General features: G+C 43.5%; 1 protein-coding gene across 4 annotated transcripts in view; it reads left to right on the forward strand.

The window, feature by feature from the left end:
• Nucleotides 1-22,874, forward strand: part of hace1 (HECT domain and ankyrin repeat containing E3 ubiquitin protein ligase 1) — a 46,436-nt gene that overhangs the window by 17,175 nt on the left and 6,387 nt on the right. For all 4 annotated transcript variants that reach the window (XM_015949503.3, XM_015949504.3, XM_054740659.2 and 1 more), the window contains 7 exons: nt 5,809-5,920; nt 6,446-6,543; nt 8,296-8,383; nt 8,470-8,619; nt 9,530-9,726; nt 11,326-11,457; nt 14,283-14,381. In XM_015949503.3, the coding sequence (XP_015804989.3) occupies nt 5,809-5,920; nt 6,446-6,543; nt 8,296-8,383; nt 8,470-8,619; nt 9,530-9,726; nt 11,326-11,457; nt 14,283-14,381 (876 nt within the window). The remainder of the gene's footprint in view (nt 1-5,808; nt 5,921-6,445; nt 6,544-8,295; nt 8,384-8,469; nt 8,620-9,529; nt 9,727-11,325; nt 11,458-14,282; nt 14,382-22,874) is intronic.

The raw sequence follows: 22,874 nt of genomic DNA on the forward strand, positions 1-22,874 counted from the left end.
TAGCCTAAGGCGAGAGGCCCAGACTTCCCTCTCCCCAGCCACTTGGGCCAGCTCCTCCGGGGGGATCCCAAGGTGTTCCCTGGCCAGGTGAGAGATATAGCCCCTCCACCGTGTCCTGGGTCTACCTTTAGGTCTCCTCCTGGTTGGACGTACCCAGAAAACCTCACCAGGGAGGCGTCCAGGAGGCATCCTGACCAGATGCCCGACTTTATTATTTCATTTACCATGTCAGAGGCTCAACAAAACAGCAGCTTGGCTGGCCTTTCACACTGTAAAACACCAACCCCTTGCCCTCTGGTCCTGCCTGCATTCGGCAAAAATAAAGTCGGAGGCAGTAGAAGTGTGGGTGTCAGAACCGTCAGCCCAATACACTCAGGTCTACGACTTATTGGTTATTGTTCTTACCATCTCCAGGCTGGCGCAGTCACATCATAAGATACTTGCTGCCTTAGGCTCAGTGCACTGGTGTGCAGAGCTACGTTATGTTATCTGTTGATATATTCCAAGATGGACAGGAAAAGTAAAGGAGTGGAAAAACTAAGAGAAAGTGAGGAAAATGTTTAAAAGTATGGAACATGGAAAAAACATTTTTTAATTATTATTTCTGATTATTATCAGTCACTCAGTTTATTTATTTTTTATCTTTTTGCAAGCTGAACATGAAAATTGTTTCTTACACACATCTCCCTGCTTTATCTCTGTGATGGAGCTTTAGTAGTAAATGACTGTAGTGAGACCAGCAATGTTGTATGATGCCCATGAGGAAAAGGGAAGCAGAACTGGAGGTAGCGTAGGTCAACATGCTGAAGTTCACTTTCTCACTTCAGAAACTTTGCTTATGGTGTAGCCACGTCCTACTATTGGAGCACAATCCCCAACAACATCATTTGCCTGTCCTACAATCTATTTCCACAATGTTCCTCCTTCAGGATCACTCCTACTCCATTTCCTTCCATTAATACCATAGTGGAACAACCTATGCCCTTCTAATCTTCTAGCCCTGCTAACTTTCCATCTTGTCTCCTGAATACATGGTCCATCCATCCATCTCCCTCATCTGCTCACGTCCACCAGCTCTCTAGCTTTAGCTGTCATAGTTCAAACATTCAAATTTGCTGCTTTCAGTGCCACACTTTTGCCTTTCACCTCTTTAATTCATCAATACTTGGGATCGGTACAAGGATCACTGTCTTCAGTGACTTGATGCAGCTCGCTGGGCTTCCTTACATGGGAAACTTAACTAATTGGCATAGCTGAGTGGCCTAGTGGTACGAGTGTCCGCCCTGGGACGGGGAGATTGGGTTGAAATGCCAGTTGGGTCATGCCAAAGACTTTAAAAATTAGACCCAATGCCTCCCTGCTTGACACTCTGCTTTAAGGGGTTAGATTGGGGGATTAAATCACCAAATTGTTCCCGAGTGTGGCCATGTCTGTAGCTCACCACTCCCCATGGGGATGGGTCAAATGCGGAGGAAAAATTTCACTCACACACCAGTGTGACAACTGATGGGTCTTTAATCTTTAACTTTGGATAACTGAACTGAATTGGAATGTTTACTTTGTGAAGTGACTTGAGAAAACTCGTGACATGATTGGGTGCCATATAAAAATTTATTAGAAGTGTCTGATGGAGACTTTCGGTTCCGGTTCTGGTGGGGATGGCGTCTTAGCAGGGGAGGCTCTCGACTGAAAAATTATCAAAACTTCCCCAAAGTGAAAACTTTAACCAGCCAAGTGCAATCTAAGATAATAAGGGGGCATAAATGACGTCCAGAAAAAATATAAAGGCCAAGAAGTCATCTGCTGAACGAGCCGAAGACGGCGACTCGCAGCTGACGCTAACGCTAGCTCCCCCGGGGCTAGCCGAAGCTACTCTCCCGCCCCGAGTGGGAATGGTCATGGGACTGAAGATGAGGAGGACCCGGTCAGCTTGACGCTGATATTGAAAGAGCTGAGAGGCGTTGGCAAGGAGGTGAAAGAATTTCGCAAAGACACGAAATCGCAACTATTGGAAATAAGAGGTGAGCTGGATAAAGTTAACGCACGGCTCAACGAGGTGGAAACCAGGGTCTCTGGACATGAAGATGAGCTCCAAAACACAGACAAGATTATGGTCGAGATATTAAAAATGCAAGAAAGGCTTCAAGCAAAACTGACCTCGCTGGAGGCCTACTCGAGGAGGGAGTCACTCAGGCTATATGGCGTACCGGAGGGGGCAGAAACGGGAGCTCCATCTATGGCCCATTTTGTGAAGAAGCTGCTTCGGGAGAACCTCGGCATCTCTTCAACAGCGCTACAGATTCAGAGAGCACACCGTGCACTTTCACCACCCCCTCTGGATGGCTCCCAACCCAGATCAATCCTGGTAAAATTCTTGTGTTTTACTATTAAAGAAGAAGTGTTAAGGCTGGCCTGGCAGAAGAAAGGTTTCTTGCTGAATTCTAACAAGATCAGCCTCGACCACGACTACCCCCCTGAGATCATGGCTATGAGGAGGGAATATGCGGAGCCTCGAAAGGTCTTAAAGGAGAAGAATCTTCGGTTCAGGACCCTTTACCCGGCACGGCTTAAGGTGTTTTTTGAAGAGCAGGGCGGGAGGAGGGGGTCCAGGAAGGAGGGCCAGAAGAGTCTGGGGGTCCGGCTACGGGGAACCAGGAGCCGGGACTGCGGGAGTCTAGGGGGCCTGCGACGGGGAACTAGGAGCCGGGACTGCGGGAGTCTGGGGGGCCGGCGACGGGGAACCAGGAGCCGGGACTGCGGGAGTCTGGGGGGCCGGCGACGGGGAACCAGGAGCCGGGACTGCGGGAGTCTGGGGGGCCGGTGACGGGGAACCAGGAGCTGGGACTGTGGAAGTCGGGGGATAGAGGACACTGGAGGACGAGGACGAAGAGGGGACTCTGGGCTAAGAGGGGACTCCGGGCTAAGGCTAAGAGGGTACTCTGGAGACTGAGGGGACAGAGGGGACTCTGGGCTAAGAGGGTACTCTGGAGACTGAGGGGACAGAGGGAACTCTGGACTAAAGCTAAGAGGGGACTCTGGAGTCTGAGGGGACCGAGGGAACTCTGGAGACAAGGACGTAGACTCTGGGGACTCTGGAGACAGGGATGTAGACTCTGGGAAATCTGGAGACAGGAATTCTGGAACAGGCTGGACCTGACACTCGTGGACGGGCTGGACCTGAACCTCGTGGACGGGCTGGACCTGATGTGGTGCGTCCAGAATCAGAAGTTTTTATTGCCATATGTGTGCCAAGTCACAACATTAGGAAATTGCTGCAGTATTTTGGTGCAGAAGGTAAGATAGAAAAAAAATTAATTAAGAGATATCCAAATATAAGAACTAATAAAACACTCATGATAAAATTATTTATGTAAAAAGTGGCAAGAATTAGAGAAGCAGCAATATACTCCGTGTAGGTATTTATCTGAGTATTTGTTGAATGTTTCAAGCACAGCATTGGGTCACGTGACTGGGAGGGACCAATCAACTTGAGTGGGCTGCCCTAGGATTTTCATTCAAAAGTCCAACTGCAGAGGGGAAGAAACTGTTTTTGTGGCAAGAGGTTCTGGTCCGAATGGATCTGAGCCTTCTGCTAGATGGGAGCGAGTCGACGAGACTGTGTCCTGGGTGAGACGAGTCAGCTAATATCCGACCTGCACGCCTCAATGTCCTAGAGGTGTACAGATCTTGAATGGAGGGGAGTTTGCAGCCAATGACCTTCTCTGCAGAGCGCACGACATGCTGCAGCCTCTTCTTGTCCCTGGTGGTAGCTCCAGCGTACCACACGGTGATGGAGGAGGTGAGGATGGACTCGATGATAGCAGTGTAGAAATGCCTCATTGACTGTGGTGATAGGTTGAATTTCTTCAACTGCCTCAGGAAGTACATCCTCTGCTGGGCCTTTTTTCTGATGGTGGTGATGGTGGGTTCCCATTTGAGGTCCTGGGTGATGGTGGTGCCCAGGAAGCGACATGAGTCCACCATCATGATGGTAGTGTCAAATAGGGTGGGGGTGGGGTGGGGGGGGTGGGGGGGTGGGGGGATGGGATGTGTGTGTTTCCTAAAGTCCACAACAACCTCCGCTGTCTTCTGGGTGTTTAGCACCAGGTTGTTGTGGCTGTACCAGGACACCAGCTGTTCAGCCTCCATTCTGTAAGCGGACTCATCCCCATTAGAGATGAGTCCGATGATGGTGGTGTCGTCAGCAACCTTAATTAGTTTGACAGACTCATGCTTGGAGGTGCAGCTGTTGGTGTACAGGGAGAAGAGCAGAGGGGAAAGAACACAGCCCTGTGGTGAGCCGGTGCTGATGGTCCGTTGGTCCGAGACATTCTTCCCCAGCCTGACTTGTTGTTTCCTGTCCGTCAGGAAGTCAGTGATCCACCTGCAGATGGGGTCAGGCACGTTCATCTGGGACATTTTGTCTTGGAGGAGGTCTGGCAGGATTGTGTTGAATGCAGAGCTGAAGTCCACAAACAATATCCTGGCATAGGTACCTGGGAAGTCTTGATGCTGCAGGATGAATTGTAGAGCCATGTTGATTGCGTCATCTACAGACCTGTTTGCTCTGCAGGCAAACTGCAGGGGGTCCAGGAGGGGGGGCTGTGGGGGTCTTGAGGTGGGGGAGAACTAGGTGCTCAAATGACTTCATGACCACAGATGTCAGAGCCACAGGTCTGTTGTCATTTAGTCCAGTGATTCTTGGTTTCTTGGGGACAGGGACTATGGTGGAGATCTTGTAACAGGCAGGCACATGAGATTCCTCCAGTGAGGAGTCCACCGGGACCAAAGCCGAAGCAGGATGCGATGCGTCCTCCGGGACCACCGCCGTATCAAGATACGATGCGACCTCCGGGGCCACCGCTTAATGAAATGGCAAAATTACAAGCATTGCAAATTTCCCTGTTATCTTTTTTGTTAAATATAACCAAACCTTTGAGCATTTTTGCCACTTAGACGCCATGCTTCCTGCTTCCTTTATCTACGCAACGTGTGTGGTGGCGTCATTCACGCCAACTGGATAGGGGGAATCGTTTGCAAAAGTGGCGAACGATTCCTAGGAATTTAAGAGATTGGAACCGGTTCTCAATTCCCACCCCTACCTGGAACCAGTCAATATCCTGGCTGCCACATTCTGGACCATCTGAAGTTTCGCTGTGGAGGTCTGCTTGATGCCTGCATAAAGTGAGTTACAGCAGTCCAGCCTGGTGGTGATGAAGGCATGGATGACTGTTTCCAGTTGTTTGTGTAAAATAATTGGCTTAATTCTGGCGATTCTCCTGAGATGGAGGTAGCAGGATCTGATTGTTCCATTAACCTGGCTGTCCAGTCTGAGCTGCACATCCAACTTCTCCCCCAGATTGGTGATCACCATTTGCTTCTAATTTTTACTGCAGCTCAGTTGTGGGCTGTTTATTTACCCTTCAGTATTTATATTTGAGCTGCATTTGTGCCTCATTACCCATGCATTGTAGCTCACCAGGGAGCAGGTCCTTGTTTTAATTACAGACTTTAACCCATTGAATTTGATTTCCTTTGCTGATTTATTCCTTGGTACATCCTGCAGGCTTAAAGGAGAAGCCTTTGTCTTTTTTTAATGCTCATCCTTCAGTCTACCACCAACGCTTGTGAAACAAAAGCATATATTATGCAAATGCATCCAGTTCTCCGCTCTGTTTTATAAATAAGAGCTGAAGTCTTTTGAAGGCTGAAAAATCCTCAATGTGAAAATTGAGAAGACGGCACAGCAGTGATTAGTGTTGGAAAGTGCAGTGCATTGTTGGATGAAGTCTTTGTTGTCCTCTGCAGCCATTCAAGGATCGCTCTGAGTGGTTCTACGAGCATCTCCTGGCCGGCCAACCAGACTCTGACATGGTTCATCGTCCAGTTAATGAGAGCGACATCCTGCTCATCCACAGAGGTACCCATAATTCCTCATACCACACACGGAAACAGACTGTTTCATTTTTGCTTTAATTCTATTTCACAGTACAACCATGGGTAAAATGGCCTGTATATGATATAGCATCTTATATATATATATTGTTCTGCAAAACTTAGTTGGATGATTTTTTGTTTACTGTAGCTTTAAACAGTCAGGAGTGTTTAATCGGTTTCATTAATGATTGATTCTACATTGACACTGTGTTTTAATAATTTACAGGAACAGTTTTATAAAAGTTGATTTGAAGATAACAGCAGAACACCATATTCTTAAAGCAGCTGCAGTTATGTGGAATGTTTTAATGTGACTGACTGCAGCTCAGAGGCTTCAGGATGCACTCAAACTCTTAGTGTGTGTGTGTGTGTGTGTGTGTGTGTGTGTGTGTGTGTGTGTGCGCGCCTGAATAAAATTTGTTCAATGTTAAGTTTTTAATGTCTCATTCACTTTGTTTTTCTTTCTGTATGCCTTCATATCGATTCTGGCCTTCGGCTTCACACACAGACTCTATATTTAGGAGCAGCTGTGAGATGGTTTCTAAATCTACTAATGAAAAGCTCAAACAAGGTATCGCTGTTCGTTTCCATGGCGAGGAGGGAATGGTGAGTTTTTTGCACATCTCTTTCATATTATATACAGGTATTTGGATGTCTGTCTGTTTATTTGGCTCTTTCTCAGTGGCAGTCCCCGTGCTTTGGAATGCACATCCCACAGACCTGCGTCTTACTCTTGATTTGTCCCATTTCAAATGTAAACTAAAAGCCTTCCTTTTCCAAAAAGCTTTTTATCAATAACAACTTATTTTTTCAAACTCAAATCTTCCAACTGGTTTTTTATCATCTAAGAGTTCTGATGAGTTGGTGTGTTTTACTGTTCTTATTTTGCAATTTCTGTTGCCTCGTCGTCTTAGCTTTTGGCCTTAAAGATTTAGCCATGTTCTTATCACTATCTTAGCTGGTTTTATTTTTTTGTCTGGGGTTTATATGTAAAACTTTTGGGTAACTTGCCCTGGTTGTGGAAGGTGCTTTTCGTGTATTTTAAATAGATGGAGAGGGTGTGTGAAAGTACAAAAAAGGAAGAAGCCATGCAGAAGGCGGCACAATTTAGACGCACTGATAAATACCAAAAGTGTTGAGACACCTAAACATTTGCATTTAAGAATAAAAAATGCTAGTAAGTGGGGATGTGAATCTTAGAGCAACTCACAATTTTATTCAATTCGATTCCGATTCTTGAGGTGCCGATTCGATTCAGATTCGATTCAGAATTGATTCTCAATTTAAATCGATTCACAATCAATATTAAGAGTGACAGTTCCAGGATTAACTACTTTGTTGTACAAGTTAATTAAAGCTATGTGAAATTTTTATTTTACTTTAAACTGGTCAAGCTCAAAAAATGCAAATTTACAAGGTAAAATAAAGTGATACTAAAACTGTAAACAGAAGTAATCTTTTTTGATCAAAAGGCATTTATTTTTGCTTACCTTGTAAAATATAACAAATCTTTAGTTACCTAACAGTAGCTTTGAAAGTACTACAGTCAAATACTTTTCAAGTATTTGTGGATACAAGTTTAACATTTAAGTCCTCAACCTGTTTAAAAAAAGTGCCTCAGATTTCTTATGAAGGAAAATGTGTTCTCTCATTTATCAATAACTTAAAATAATACATGAATAATCTGAATACTCATTTATCAACTTAGAAAATAAATATGAGAATATCTCAAATTTCTGAGCATGGAAACAATTACATTCAAGCGCCCACTTATCAGCAGATTAAAAAATAAATCTTCTCAATTTATGGGACCACAAAAGTAAAGAGTACTAACTCTCCTAACAAAGATAAAAAAAACAGACAAAAGTCCATCTCAAACTTGTAACATGCCAAACATCTCAGTTCTTGGAATTAATTCTGAATCTTTATAATAATATATAATAATATTCAGACTTGAATAGATTTTTTCAGCACATCTACTAGTAAGTGAAATGTGCAGCAGTAAGAGGAAATCTAACGCTAAATCAACCAAGTACAAGAGAAGCAAACAGGAAGTGATTCAGTATGCCCATGTAAGGTGGTAAATAACAATCTTACTTGAGAATATAAAATGTTAACTAAAGACGATCCATTAAATCTCTTGTTTTTTTTCTGTGTACATGAAAGAAAATTGTCTTTCTTGAAACCCAATGTTTACTCTTTGATCATCAGCTGGATGTTGGATGCATCAGTGGCTTTTTTAAAAACATGTTTTTGCTAGGCTCTGAACACCTCTGATTTTTCTGTGCTATTTAGATGAGTCAAATCTGTGCTTAAGTAGTACAATGGTGCAGTGTTGAACCTTCCTCTGTGGTGCAGGGCCATGGTGTGGTTCGGGAGTGGTTTGACATCCTGTCCAATGAAATAATCAACCCAGACTATGGCCTGTTTACTCAGTCAGCTGATGGTACATGGCATTTCCCTACCAGCAACAATCACTATCGAAAGCTGAGTGGTGTGTAAATAAAAAAAAGGCATGTTTTTAATCTACAGGCACAACTTTTCAGCCAAACAGCAACTCGTCCGTGAACCCTGACCACCTGAACTACTTCCAGTTTGCAGGTCAGATTTTGGGTCTGGCTCTTTACCATCGACAGCTAGTCAACATCTACTTCACCCGCTCCTTCTACAAACACATCCTGGGTAAGAAACAGGACCGTTTGTGGATGACTGGCTCCTAATGTTTGCACCAGCTGGTTGTAGTTAGAGGCTTTTATTATTTTGACTTTATTAGATAGTTTAAAAAGCAAATATTTATTTTCAAATGAAACAGAAATTAGTTTCAGTTGGATGGAAAAGTGAACTGTTGGGCCCTGTCTTATATAATGGAATGATTCACCCTCAGCATTTTGGTCTTTGTGAAAAGGCTGAGAAAGAAAGGTGCTGATTTCAAGGATTTTGACTCGGTTAGAAGTCAGGATTCCATTATTTATGGTTTTCTTGATTCAGTTAAATTACATTTTTTTCTTTAGTCCACTCTTTTGTTTTTTTAAGGGGCAGGCTCTGACTCAAACACTTTAAAAAGACACACCGTGGTAGCAGTGTCACCCTGAGTTGCCTGACACGGTGTGTCTTTTGAAAGCACCATGGCTGCATGGGGAGGCAAGAATATTGCGGCATTCATGCCACCAAGCTCAACAGCCTTTAGAGATGAAGCACAGTTTGCCAGACATTTACAGGGACTTGTGAAAAGACTTTAGGGGCTTCAGTCAGGATAAAAATCAAGTTACGTCCAAGCTAAAACCATATCCACGCCAGCACGGAGACCGCCCCCACACTCCCTTTATATCGCCACTGTGTAAACTTTTGTGAAAAACGCATGAACGTGCCACATTAGCACCACAGACTGACCACTTATGAATGACCAAAGGCTCTGAATCCCAGTTTCCCCACCACATGTTGACTTAGCCACAGGCAAGACTCTGAACCTGTGTAGCCACTGACTTCAAGTTTTGGGGTTTCAATATGGAAATAGGATGGTAGAAGAAAAGGGTTTGAGTGATCTGTAAGACTAGAATAGTGTGACTAGAATAGTGTGTTTCTTTGATCTCAGGGGTCCCAGTGAACTACCAGGATGTGTCATCAATTGATCCAGAGTATGCAAAAAACCTTCAGTGGATCTTGGATAATGACATCAGTGATCTGGGTCTGGAACTCACCTTCTCTGTGGAGACTGATGTATTTGGAGCAATGGAAGAAGTGCCTCTAAAACCTGGAGGTAGCAGCATACTGGTCACACAGGACAACAAGGTCAGTCACCACGACACCCACTAGGGCAGGGGTGCCCAATCCTGGTCCTGGAGGGTCAGCATCCAGCAGGTTTTAGTTTTAACACCTGATTTTAATCACCAGGTGATTAACAGGCTTCTGCAGAACCTGATGAGCTGCTGCACATGTGACTCAACCACTGGAAATGTGTTATAGCAGAGAAACCATAAAATCTGCTGGACAGTGGCCTTTCAGGACCAGGATTGGGCATCTCTGCACTAGGGCATCATGGCCACTGTTTTTTCACCTTTGTCTTTTTTACATAAACATCTTAAAGCTGTTCAGAAAAATAAAAAACATCATGGTGGAAGAATTTGTCAAATGACCATATTCAGATCTACAGCTGTAATGTTGCTTGTGCGAGCCATGCCACTACCCCCAAACTCACTGGTGGACATCAGAGGTCAGGGTGGTGGCTGTTGAAGTAAAATCTGGTGTTTTGCAGAAGTTTGCTAATAACAGCGATCAGCTCCAGAGATGTTCTGGTAAACCCTCCGCTGTCTCTGGGGGAAGATGGGACTTCACCCGCAGATAACAAAGGACACTGAGAGCTCCTCAGTTTCCAATGATGAACCTGAGCTGGACATAGAAATGGATCTAATAGTCTCTGGCACAGTAGTCACTGTGGTAGTCAAAAAATCAACACAGTGGTGGATCTCTATGGGGCGATGAGTTTTATCCTGGGTATCTCAAGGCTACGGATATTATAAGACTGTCTTGCTTGCCTTGGAAACATTGCATGGACATTTGGGTTGTGACTGTGGAATCTATCTTAAGAAAGAAGACCATGGGTTGCATTTCATCTAGAGCAGATCACACTCCTCTGCCTCCCTGGAGAGGTCTATTCCAAGTTACTGGAGAAAAGGGTCCGGTTGATCATTGAATCTTTGATTGCAGAGGAGTAATGATGTTTTCATCCTGGCCGTGGAACCTTGGACCAACTCTTTACCCTTGCAAGAGTGCTGGAGGAGGCATGAGAGTTTGCCCAAACAATCCACATGTGATTTGTGGATCTGGAGAAGGCTTATGGCCGTGGCCCAATGGTCACCCTGTGGAGGACACAAGGAGTGTGGGGTGGATGGCTCACTATTAGGGCCATTCTGTATTTGTGCAAAGAGAGTGTGATTTGAAATATTATTTAGAGATGCATGTTTTCCAAAAATTGGAAATTTGTGCAATAAACAGGCTTTTTACGGTTAATACTCTGTTAACCGTAAAGAAGTCCTCCCTTAGAAGGGGTTTTGGTTAATTTAGTGTTGTCTTCTGCAATATTATAGTTTGTTTTTATCATATTATCTATATTTTATGCATTTATTCATTTTCTGTAGCTTTAGTTTTATTTTTTGCAAGCTTTATAGCATTTTCTGTAAGTATTTTGTATAGAAGTGGTTTCCTTCAGGCTGAAGTTCTGCCCTCTAGTTTTTGCAGTGGTCAGGGTGTAGTTCTGCATAGTTCCTGTAGATGGTGGTGCCCCATTAGGTTGCAACCAGCCTCCTGTAAGAATCACCCTGTAGGAACTGTCCTTTACTTGTACATCTAAATTCTGGAGGACTCTGATGTCTGTGTTGGTTTTGTTTTCAGGCCGAGTATGTGCAGCTGGTCACAGAGCTGAGGATGACTCGAGCTATCCAGCCCCAGATAAATGCTTTTCTGCAAGGATTCCACACCTTCATCCCCCCTTCACTCATTCAGCTGTTTGATGAATATGAATTGGTAAGCCTTTCTGTTATTTATTTATTTATTGCTGCAGGTCTCTGTTCCGGTCGGTGTGACGCCTCTGAGTTTTGATGTTGGATTGATTAGTCATGTTGACTCTGGTCACCTTATAGCCTTTTTGCCTTCATTGAAGGTTTCTCTTCACAGTGCATGTTGGCAGACTTGCATCATCAGCACATTATTTATTCCTGCCTGATTATATTTTCATGTTTTACTTTCCCTCTGGCTGGCTTCCTTTAGTGCTGTAAAGGGTTTCAGATGTGTAGCGTTGTTAATCTACATAACTAGAATTTAACGCTGTTCAGCTTTTCTAAATTCTGAGAAAGATCAAACAAATTGGTAATGAAACTATATATATATATATATATATATATATATATATATATATATATATATATATATATATATATATATATATATATATAAGTTCATACACAAACTGGCTTGGTCTATATTTAATCAAAAGATTAATATTTAATTTAAGAGATTTAAATTAATAGCAAAATTTATTTATTAATTCAGAAGCTCTAAAGAGATCTTTGCTCATTCAGTGACCAAATATACACCACTCTGTTTTATTTCAAAGAAGAGTCGGGTTTAAAAGTTAAGAATTTATTACTAACAATTCAAAGATGACAATTTAAAAGACAATTCATAAATGACGATTTATAAAAGTGCGTGTGTTTGGATGTGTGAATGTAGGTCTCAGAAGGTTTTTATCTTGGAGAGAAAAATGCGTTCTAGGTGAAAGAATTTGGTTTGCAGATAAACTAGACTTATTTCTTAAAAACATGCATTACAGATGCAATCTGTGTTCTACCTCACCGTTCAGATGACCCTCTGTTCGGATCCGGAGGTCAAGGGAGGATGTTGATCAGCCTCTGGGTACTTGGTCCGGTAGGGTAGACCAGTGGTACCGACTCTCTAGTCCTAGAGTTGCCGCAGGACACAGGTGGATGGTATGGCGTCCGAGCAGATTCTTAAGGAATCTCGTACTGTCAGCTTGTTGCAGATGGCGTTTCTGTTGAAGCAATTCTATCGGCGTGACAGAAAAGCTTTAGTAGATGTTTCGAGTGGCCGACTCAATCCTCTGGACTCTCGTTGCTACCATTAGTTACCATTAGTTGTATGGTGTTTGGCAATTTTGTCATAATACTTCTAAAAGGTATAGAATGCATTTAAAGAGCATTCCTCAGTCAAAATGTATTTAAAACAGTACAAACAATCCAACAAAACATTTCTTAAAAAATAAAGTTGAAGATATTTTAAATAATATACAAGCTTAATATGATGAAAAAAACAAAATTCTAAATATTTAGCTTTGGCCCCCAAAATGCCTTGATACGGCCCTGGGTGGGCCAAAGTTTTAATGGTGAACTGAATTGTATCGAATATATAAATGTTACATGCTTATATATTATTGCTTTATAAAGTGAAAACATGTAGAAGGATAAATTTACCTACATTTTCCTTTTCAAGCACTTTGTTCTGTTTTCTTGATTTCATTTGACTAGTTTCCTGTTTTGTCTGTCTCCGATCTTCCTGCATCTCCTCTCAAATCTCCAGAAAAACTGCTGCCTGGCTTCTACTTTTGAGCTAAGCAGATCAAAGGGATCTACCAAATGCAACATTAGTGGGATGTGTGCTGCATGCAGCCGCACCAGTGGCGTTGAGTCGCCGGACCACGGGTGATGAGTTCTGCTGCAGCGGAGCGCGTCAGACATAAATAAAATACAGAAAGTACCTATGACTAGTCATGAATGATCGTTTGTTAATTATATATTTGAAAGTGTTACTGTGGCCATGTGGAGGACACAGCTGCCTGCAGAGCGCTGATTATTCACGTGCCCTGCAGCTCTTAGTGCAGAAGAATCCTCGATGCTGATAGTCCATGTGAATAATGTAATGTAGGTAGAAACCAGATCTCTTTTCAGGCCCAGTAAGGGATGGTTTAGCAGTATTGTCTGGGTGGAAATCAGGAGAAATTCAGGAGAATGGTAGCCCCGAGAGATTTTTGGGAGGTGCCTTGAAATTCGGGAGTCTCATGGAAAATTTGGGTTGGTAACTATGCTTATCAGACACCAAAGGAACACTGCACTGAGTTACAAGGGATTCTTTTTTCACATGGGCAGCAGATAATAATTCAGTAAAACCAAAAGATTGTCTACACTGATTCCAGATATTAACTGTCTGAACAACTATGGGATTGGCTAAATATCCGTCCATCCATCAGCAAGACGACTTCCACTGGCTGTTCGCATTTCTTTGCACACGCATTGACGAAGACCTTTTCCTTTCTGACTTCTTTATTTTTCCTCCACGGATGAAAACGTTTGCTACGTATCTCTGTACTTCTTCAGTCACGAATGTATAAACGTTCATATCATTTGACTTTTTCTACAATATCTTCTCCGATCTTACCAAATCTGTCCTTCAGCACTCTTTTAACAAAAAATTTGAGGGGAGAATGGCGGTGCTGTTGACATTCAAAAGAAGTATCGTTCTGACCAATCACCATTACCAGTCTCATCTGTCACTTAGAATGGCCAGTTAAAAAATTGGGCATGTCTCCATCACTCTCTGCGAGCCCGCAATGCATCATGACGTTGTGTATCTCCGTACCCATGCAGTCGGAGAAGAATAAATCAGACTTCACTCCTAACCTAGTAAAGTGTTCCGTCTTGTTTCGGTTGGAAACCATGACTTTGGATTTGGTGAAGCTAACTCTTGTTTTCCTCTATGGTGACCGTGCTGTTTTGTATGATGGCTGACTAAGCTATTTGACAGCTTTTACATTGTCCTTTTGTTATTTGTCCTTAAAGGAGCTTCTGCTGTCTGGGATGCCAGAGATCGATGTGGAGGATTGGTGTAGAAACACGGAGTACACTAGTGGCTATGATCGTCAGGATCCGGTGATCCAAGTGAGTTTTTCTTCTTGATACCTCACTGATAGTTTCTAATAACACAACAGTTGCTAAATATTAAAATGTATTTTTTTATACTTCTTAAATGTTCCTCTATAAAGATCACTTACCTAGACATTATCTCTCTAGGATCTGTGAGGTGGTTTTGTTTGACTGTGTGTTATTGGAGCCTGACAGCCGAGGGAACGTCACCTAGTGTCCAGAACTTTAACTCCACTGATGCATATGAAACCAATTCACTAGCTGGTTTCCATGGCACCAAGTAATATAAAAAGAGAAGTTGGTGAATATTTCTTCCCAGACATTGATGCTCTAAAAGATACAATTTTAGGCGCAAGGTCTAGTAGGTGATAGACAGGGATCTAGGTCTCAGTATCTCCAATCACAGATAATTTTCCTTTGTGCAGATGGTCATGTTCCTGAGTTGTAGGGAGAGAGTGAACTGGTAGGGACTGGTTGACACTGGGAAGCTTTTTGAGACTTCTTTGAAAGTTTCTGTAACATTTTTGCTGACAACCCTTTTTTGGGTGTGCTTCGGGAATGGTTTAGGGCGTAGTCTCCTATTAAACAGATCCAGTTTGCATGCTGGATAAATACATGTGCAGTGCTGGTCCATGAGAACCTATCTCAGAGCTGTCAGAACTTTATGGATCTAATCAATCAGATATAGGGCTGCAACAAATGATTATTAGGATAATCGATGAATATGATGGGGCCTCGACACGATTAATCGGATTAAACGGGCACATTTTAAAACTGCTTGGAAAACATTTTTTTTCTTTCCTTTCCTTTATTTAACAACAGAACATTATTAGAAAACAGCATTCAAAACAATATACTATCACCTCATCTGTCTTACAGCTTTTGAGAATTTGAACTAGTTTTAAATGGCTTTGCTTAATCAGAGTGCTGTACAAATTACCAACATAAAAATAGCTATTTTTGTTGATTAAAAGTGAGCTATTAGAAACACGAAATCTAAAAACATTACAACATGCTCTCACTTCAAATATCCTACAGCCGTTGAAATATCAAATGATAAAGAATAAAAAACGCCTCATCTGAGGCCTCATCTCCCCGGAAAGACGTATTAGAATTATTAGATTCTATAGATAAACGGCTTCTGGGATTTGAGGGGCGACTTCATCTGCTCGAGGTTCTTCACCAGGAGTTTCAGAACATCCGAACATCTCTGGAGTTCAGCCAGGAACAGGTTGAGCGGCTTGCTGCTGAGAACGCGTCTCTGCGGAAGTCCGTCTCTTCCCTGGAAGAGGGAATGACTGGGATCACCCTGGACAACAAAACTCTGAAGGAGACGGTTTTGGACCTTCAGGCCCGCAGCATGAGGGATAATTTGGTGTTCGCAGGTCTGCCGGAGCAGACGGGAGGGGCGGAGAACTGCGAGCAAACAATAAAGAACTTTCTTCAGACAGAAATGAAGATACCCGACAAAAAAGTTAAAAACATCACATTTCACCGGGTACATCGCCTTGGAGCTAAAAGAGGAGACAGCAGAAGACCTCGTCCCATCGTGGCTAAATTTGAACATTTTAAGCAGAAGGATCTTGTTAAAAGTCACGGAAGAGAGCTCAAAGGAAAAGACTTCAGCGTAAATGATCAGTTCCCGAAGGAGATTCTGGATCGACGCCGGGTTCTCTTTCCGCTGCGTAAAAAGTTTATCCAGGATGGGAAGAGAGCTGTCATCTCGGTGGATAAGCTTTATGTGGACAATAAACTTTACAAGGAGCGAGGAGTGACTGGCTGTTTTAGCCCAACATCAGGTCAGACATTTATTATTCTTATCAGGATTCACTGGGTTTGATCACGTCAGGATTAAACAGCTGCTAAATCCGTTTTGTAGATGATAAGATCACCTGTTAATCACCACCCCACACCCCTATTACCTTTTCTTTTTAGTTCTTACTTCTTTTTTAACCTGTATCTGTACCTTCCCTTCCTTTTTACCTGCTTCTGTACTTTACACCTGTATGGCACAACCACACAACTTTCCAACACTGCGTCAGACTCGACACACACACGCACACACACACATGCATGCACGCGCACACACACACACACACACGCACACACACACACACACACATATATATATTAAATTCACAGCACAATATCATAATTTATGCGTCAAATAATACAACCACAAACACTGTTGGATCTTTATTATTATTATTATTATTATTATTATTTACTTTTTTGTTATTTATTAACATACTATTTATACAGTTATATACTTATTCCATCTTATTCACATGAAGGCGTCATATTTTAGCTACTCACACACACATCTATGGGTGCACTAAGGTTTGTCTCATGGAACGTACATGGAGCTGGCTCCATAGAGAAGAGATAAAAAAATTTTGATCAGTTGAAGAGAGTGCAAGCAGACGTAATATTGTTACAAGAGACTCATAGATCTGCCACATCTGCAGATGAACTTAAAACATCAGTTTCCCAGCATGTTCTCTGCCTGCTATAACTCTAGGCAAAGAGGTGTAGCTATTTTAATACACAAAAACATCAATTTCACAGTATTGGACACAGTTTCTGATCCAGAGGGTAGATTTATAATGTTAAAATTATCTGTACAGAACCAACGCTTATGTATCGTCAGCATATACTGTCCAAATATTGATGACCCTCCATTCTTTCATAATTTTTTCTCTGTACTCTCCGAACACTTGGACTGTCCACTTATACTTGGAGGTGATTTTAATTTTTGGATGAATTCCTTAACAGACTGGCTCAGTACAGCTGGGACTCAGCGCAATTGGCAATCCACTAACATAGTTAAACAGTACATGAGTGATTATGGGCTTTGTGATGCATGGCGATCTCTTCATCCTAACCGTAGAGAGTATACTTTTTTTTCGCACGTCCATCACTCTCATTCACGTTTGGATTATTTTCTAGTCAGCAGCTCATTGTTGGCTGACATTTCAGACACTGAGATACACCCCATAGTTGTCAGTGACCATGCTCCAGTTTCTTTAACTCTGGTAAATAAAAAGACAATCCCACCAAGCAAAAACTGGAGGTTTAATACATCACTGCTTAAAGACGAAGGTTTTATAGACTTTTTTAAAAAGGAGTGGGGTTTATATTTAGAACATAATGACCTGCCTGGAACATCAGCATCTATTCTTTGGGAGGCAGGAAAGGCAGTGATGAGAGGTAAAATAATCTCTTTCTCATCACATAAGAAAAAAACGGAAAACAAACGTATTCAGGAGTTAGAAGAAATCATCAAGTCTTTAGAGGCGTCCACAGAAGAAGAGTTAATGAGCAAATTACGTAAAGCTAAATTAGAACTTCATGGAATTATTGACAAAAAGACACAATTTTTAGCACAAAGACTACGAATAGAAAACTTTGAACATAGTAATAAATCAGGTAAATTCTTAGCTAGCCAATTAAAAATAAATAAAGAGAAAACTACCATATCTGCTGTTAAAGACTCAACCGGGAATATAGTATATGACCCTGAAAGAATAAACAACACCTTCAGAGACTTTTACCAAACTTTGTACTCACCACAGATAAACCCATCAGATAATGAGATCAATGAGTTCCTTGACAGGATAACACTTCCTAAATTATCAGACAGCCAAGTTACAGTCCTGGACTCGCCACTAACATCAGCGGAGCTCCAGGAAGCCCTTAAATCCATGACAAATAGGAAAGCTCCAGGTCCAGACGGGTTCCCAGTAGAATTCTACAAAGAATTCTGGATCATTCTGGCTCCAATATTTTTCAGAATGGTGAGGGAAATCGAAGAGAGCAGCAGATTACAGCCAAACATGAATTCAGCCAATATTAGTCTCTTGTTAAAACCAGGCAAAGACCCGGCATTTCCTACCAGCTATCGCCCAATTTCTCTTATTAATGTTGATCTCAAAATAATTTGTAAAGCCCTGGCCAAAAGATTAGAGAAGGTAACCCCCTTCATAATACACCCTGACCAAACTGGTTTCATTAAGGGTAGACAATCACCCACAAATTCACGTAGATTACTTAATTTGATAGATTTCTCTTACAGTAGAAACATAGAAACTAGTATATTATCTCTAGATGCAGAAAAAGCTTTTGATAGAGTTAACTGGAAGTTCTTATTTGCAACTTTACATAAATTTGGTTTTGGGAACTTCTTCATAAACTGGCTACAAACATTATACAGTTCACCAACAGCACGTGTCAGGACGAACGACCAAATATCAGCTAGCTTCTGTCTTCAGAGGGGGACCAGGCAGGGATGCCCACTCTCCCCCTCACTATTTGCTATCTTTATTGAACCACTAGCAGCAGCAATTAGGCAAACAACAGATATTAAAGGGATAAAGTGTAAGAAAATAGAACATAAGATCAGTCTTTATGCAGATGATGTTTTACTCTTTCTCCAGAATTCTCAATCCTCTCTCTCCCAAGCAATAGAACTGATAAACTCTTTTTCCAGAGTTTCAGATTACTCTATAAACTGGTTAAAATCCACAGTTCTACCAATTAATTTCTCATTTGTCAATTTGCTTAATACACAATTGGAGTCAGGGAATATCACATACCTGGGAATTAATATCTCTCCCAAGTTAGTAGATCTAACCAAACTGAATTACATCCCACTTTTAAGGAAAGTGGAAGATGATCTTGCAAGATGGAAATCCTTACCAATATCACTCATGGGGAGAGTTGCTACAATTAAAATGATGGTCTTACCCAGAATAAATTACTTATTCTCGATGATCCCAAACAAACCTCCAGCTGACTGGTTTAAATCTCTGGACTCCTCAATTACTAAATTCCTTTGGCAGGATAAACCTCCACGAATTAGCTTAAAAACGCTTCAGAAGACCAAAGACAGAGGAGGACTGGATTTACCCAACTTTTATTATTATTTCTTAGCCAACAGGCTGCAATATATACCAAGATGGTTGCAAGATAACCCATTAGACGAGTCCTGGTTAGATATAGAACAGACACTTTGCAATACGATAGAGCTTTCAGACTTACCATTTATTAGCCCAAGCATAAGAAAACATGAAAGCTTCAAAAGTATTAGTATCAGCACCTCTCTGACAGCATGGTGGGAGTATCTTAAAATGACAGAGTCTTCACTAGTACCATGCAGACGCACACCTATCTGGAACAATCCTGACATTTTGCAAAACAACAAAATGATGAACCTTCCGGACTGGAAAAATAAAGGAATCCTATACCTGGAACACATATATGAAGGATTGGACTTCATCCCATTTAATCAAATAGTCTCCCAATTTGGAATGGATAAGAATAGCTTTTTAGAATATCACCAAATTAAATCTATAGTCAAACAAAAATTTAAGCTCAATAAAATAGAATTACAAACACCACCAAGGGTATTAGACTTTTATAATCTCAAACCCCCCAAACTACTGTCTAAAGTATATAAGACACTGTCCAAAATAGATGACAAAATTGCAATCCCTATTGAAAAATGGGAGGTGGATCTATCAGTTAGCTTTGACCAGGACTTCTGGTCCCAAACTTGTTTAAAAACTTTTAAAATGATCAGACACCCCAATTTACAATTAATTCAGTACAAAATTCTACACAGAGTACACTATACAGGTCATTGGATGTTCAAGATGGGGTTTGTGTCGTCTGACACCTGTACACACTGCACAAACAACATTTCTGACAATTATTTTCATGCACTGTGGTCCTGCCCACCTGTCCAGGAATTTTGGGGTAGAGTATGTGAGGATCTGACAAAATGTCTGAAATGTCATATCCCAACTTCCCCCTCTCTTTGTTTACTGGGACAGCTGCACGATGTCCCGATTGCAACATCTTTGGTTCACGTGGTTCTGACTGCCATATGCATCGCTAAGAAAACTATCCTCTTGAATTGGAAAAATAGAGAAAGTCTCTGCATTAACCAGTATAGAAATCTTTTGTTAGATCATATTGCACTTGATATAGCCTCTGCTTCCACTTCAGATGAATCTCTCTGGGCTCCTTTGATCGGTTCCATCACATAGCGAGGGTGGGGGGCCATTGATGTTGTCCTGCGGGATGGTGTGGGTGGGGGGGTGTGGGGTCTGAGTTTGGAGTATCCGGATGTTCCCTGGAGGTGGGTTCACTGGGGGTGTCTGGGACTGGGGGGCTGTTGCCCCCCTCTGGAGGTGCTTTGGTTGCCTCGGGGGGTGGACTGCTGGCGGTTGTGAGTGGGGCCCCTTGGGGATCTTGGCGGCGACCATGGGTCACTGCCTGGCGGCTGCAATACCCCTGGGCGGGTCTGGGTGGGGGCCTGGGGGCTCGGGGTTTGGGGGTGGCCGGCCCCGTGTGGGGATCTGGGCGGGGCCTTGGGGGTCGGGTCCTGACATGTATGCTGCCGGGAAGAAGGCAGGAACACTCAGCTGTGCCTGGCCCGGGTTCGGGGGCATCAGGTAGACCTTGGCTCCTCTGCCGTTCCATCACAGGGGAGGGGAAGGTCCAGGACGGGGAGGACCAAACCTTACCTGGATGTCCCATGTCTTATATATTCTGGAAGTTGTGCAAATGCAGGGGTGGGCATAGATATTCTGCTGGGATGGGGCTGGGTTGGTGCCCTCGGACTCCGTGAGGCTCTGTAATGCTGCTGCTTTGGGCCCTGGCAGGATGGGCTGGGGTCTCCATGCCCTGGGTGGCAGTTTGACAACAGAGGTGCCTATTGGGGCCAGTAGGGGAGCTGGCTCCCTGGAGGGCTAAGCCCAACCAGCCATTCCTCCCCATCCCCGCATATTTCTCTCCTCCTGCTACCTCACATCATCACACAAACATGCACATAGGACCTTGGGGGGTGGACAAGTCAGGGAGTGCGGGTATGGACCCCATTTCCGCATTCCTGTGGCAACCTGCCCCCAATTTTATTTGCACCTTATACACTTCCACTGACGACATTCCACACAAACACACACTTAGGGCCTTGGGAGTGAGCACATTCAACGGCATTTGGCAGGGGGATATTTCAGCCTCCTCCCGAGTGCCGGTGCCCACTTCCAATTTTAAACCGCACTTAGACACTGATAGCTGAGGGTGTAAGTGGGGTGGTGCGGTGGCATCAGCTGGCATATGCCGGATGATGCCCGCACTGCCCACTCACCACAGCCATGGAATACACCTCTTGATCACACAACACTATATTGGAGCAGGTGGAGGGAGACCAGGGGTCTTTGCCACCTCTGTTGTTGCTAGGCTTCCTGGGGCTGGAGGCTAGGAGGGAGATCTGGCCATCTGGTTGGGGTCTGGGGTGGTGGGTTGCTGTGCTCAGCGTTGGGCGGGGGAGCCTGCTCATCAGCACCCCAGCAGAAAGGGTCAAACTCTGGTTACCGGTGATGGTTGTACCCCATGTGCAGCAGTACCGGGACCAGAGTTAATAGGGTGTGTATGGGGAGCATGAGTGAGTGTCCGGCGTGCATTTTTGTAAGTCTTGGGTTGTATGTGCATGTGTGAGCATGAGGGAGGGAGTGTGTGACTGTGTTTGTGTATGACTGTATATGTCAGGTGGGTCCTTTGGGTTCTCCCCTCTCCTGGAACTTCTCTTGATGATATAGATCTCTGTCCCCCCTCCCCCTGCCACACCTGGTGTGGGGGCTTGTGCCATGGTCTGCCTGAGTGTTCGTGGCAACCGGGTCTGGGGGTTTAAGATTTTGGCATCTGCCTGATAGATCCCGGTGGCTGCCTGGTGGGGTCTGGGTCCCTGGGCTCTGCTGGTCCCCGGCGGGGGTGGTCACCCCTGGGTCCCGGGTCGCTGGGTCCCGGGCTCGGCCGGCTAGGGGGTGGGAGGCTGCGGGCGGGCCTGTGGGCTTGCCGCTGATATCTCCAGGGACTCTGCCGGCTGCTGGTTGTGGCCCCCCGGGGGGTGCCTCTCGAGGGGGGCGGGGGCCTTTCTGGTTGCAGTCTCCTTGGGGTTCCTGCATTCTGGGGCAACGCCTGGATCTCTGGGACTTGGAGCTCCCCCCGTCTCCTGCGCATCTTTGCGGGGCGGATCTGTGGTCCCTCACACTTTCTGTTGGACGCTCCTATAGAGAAACCTTAAATAAACAAGCGCGTGTACACACACAGGTGCTCACATGGTGCTCTCAAAAGTATGGGCTTGGGCACGTTCAACACATGTCTTAAGACTATGGGGGGCACTTAATGCGTTGTGATTTATTATCATGATTCTTCAGTTAAGCAATGTTGATTATATATATATATATATATATATATATTGGTTTTTTTTTGTTTTTTTTTTTTTTCATCAAGTTGACGCAGTGATAGGTAGATCTTGTTGTATTGTTGTTGTGTCCCTTTTTTGTGTCCTTTTTTTTTTTTTTTTTGTCTTTTTCTGCAGGTCTAGAAGCAGACTCTTGTTCATTGTTTATTTTTGTGGAACCCCCCCCCTCTCTCTCCACCTTTTCTCTTCCTTTCTCTTTCACCTCTGTCTCCGTGTCTGGTCGGAATTACAAAGCATTC

Source organism: Nothobranchius furzeri, chromosome 5, assembly GCF_043380555.1.
Source record: "Nothobranchius furzeri strain GRZ-AD chromosome 5, NfurGRZ-RIMD1, whole genome shotgun sequence".
NCBI lineage: Eukaryota > Metazoa > Chordata > Actinopteri > Cyprinodontiformes > Nothobranchiidae > Nothobranchius > Nothobranchius furzeri.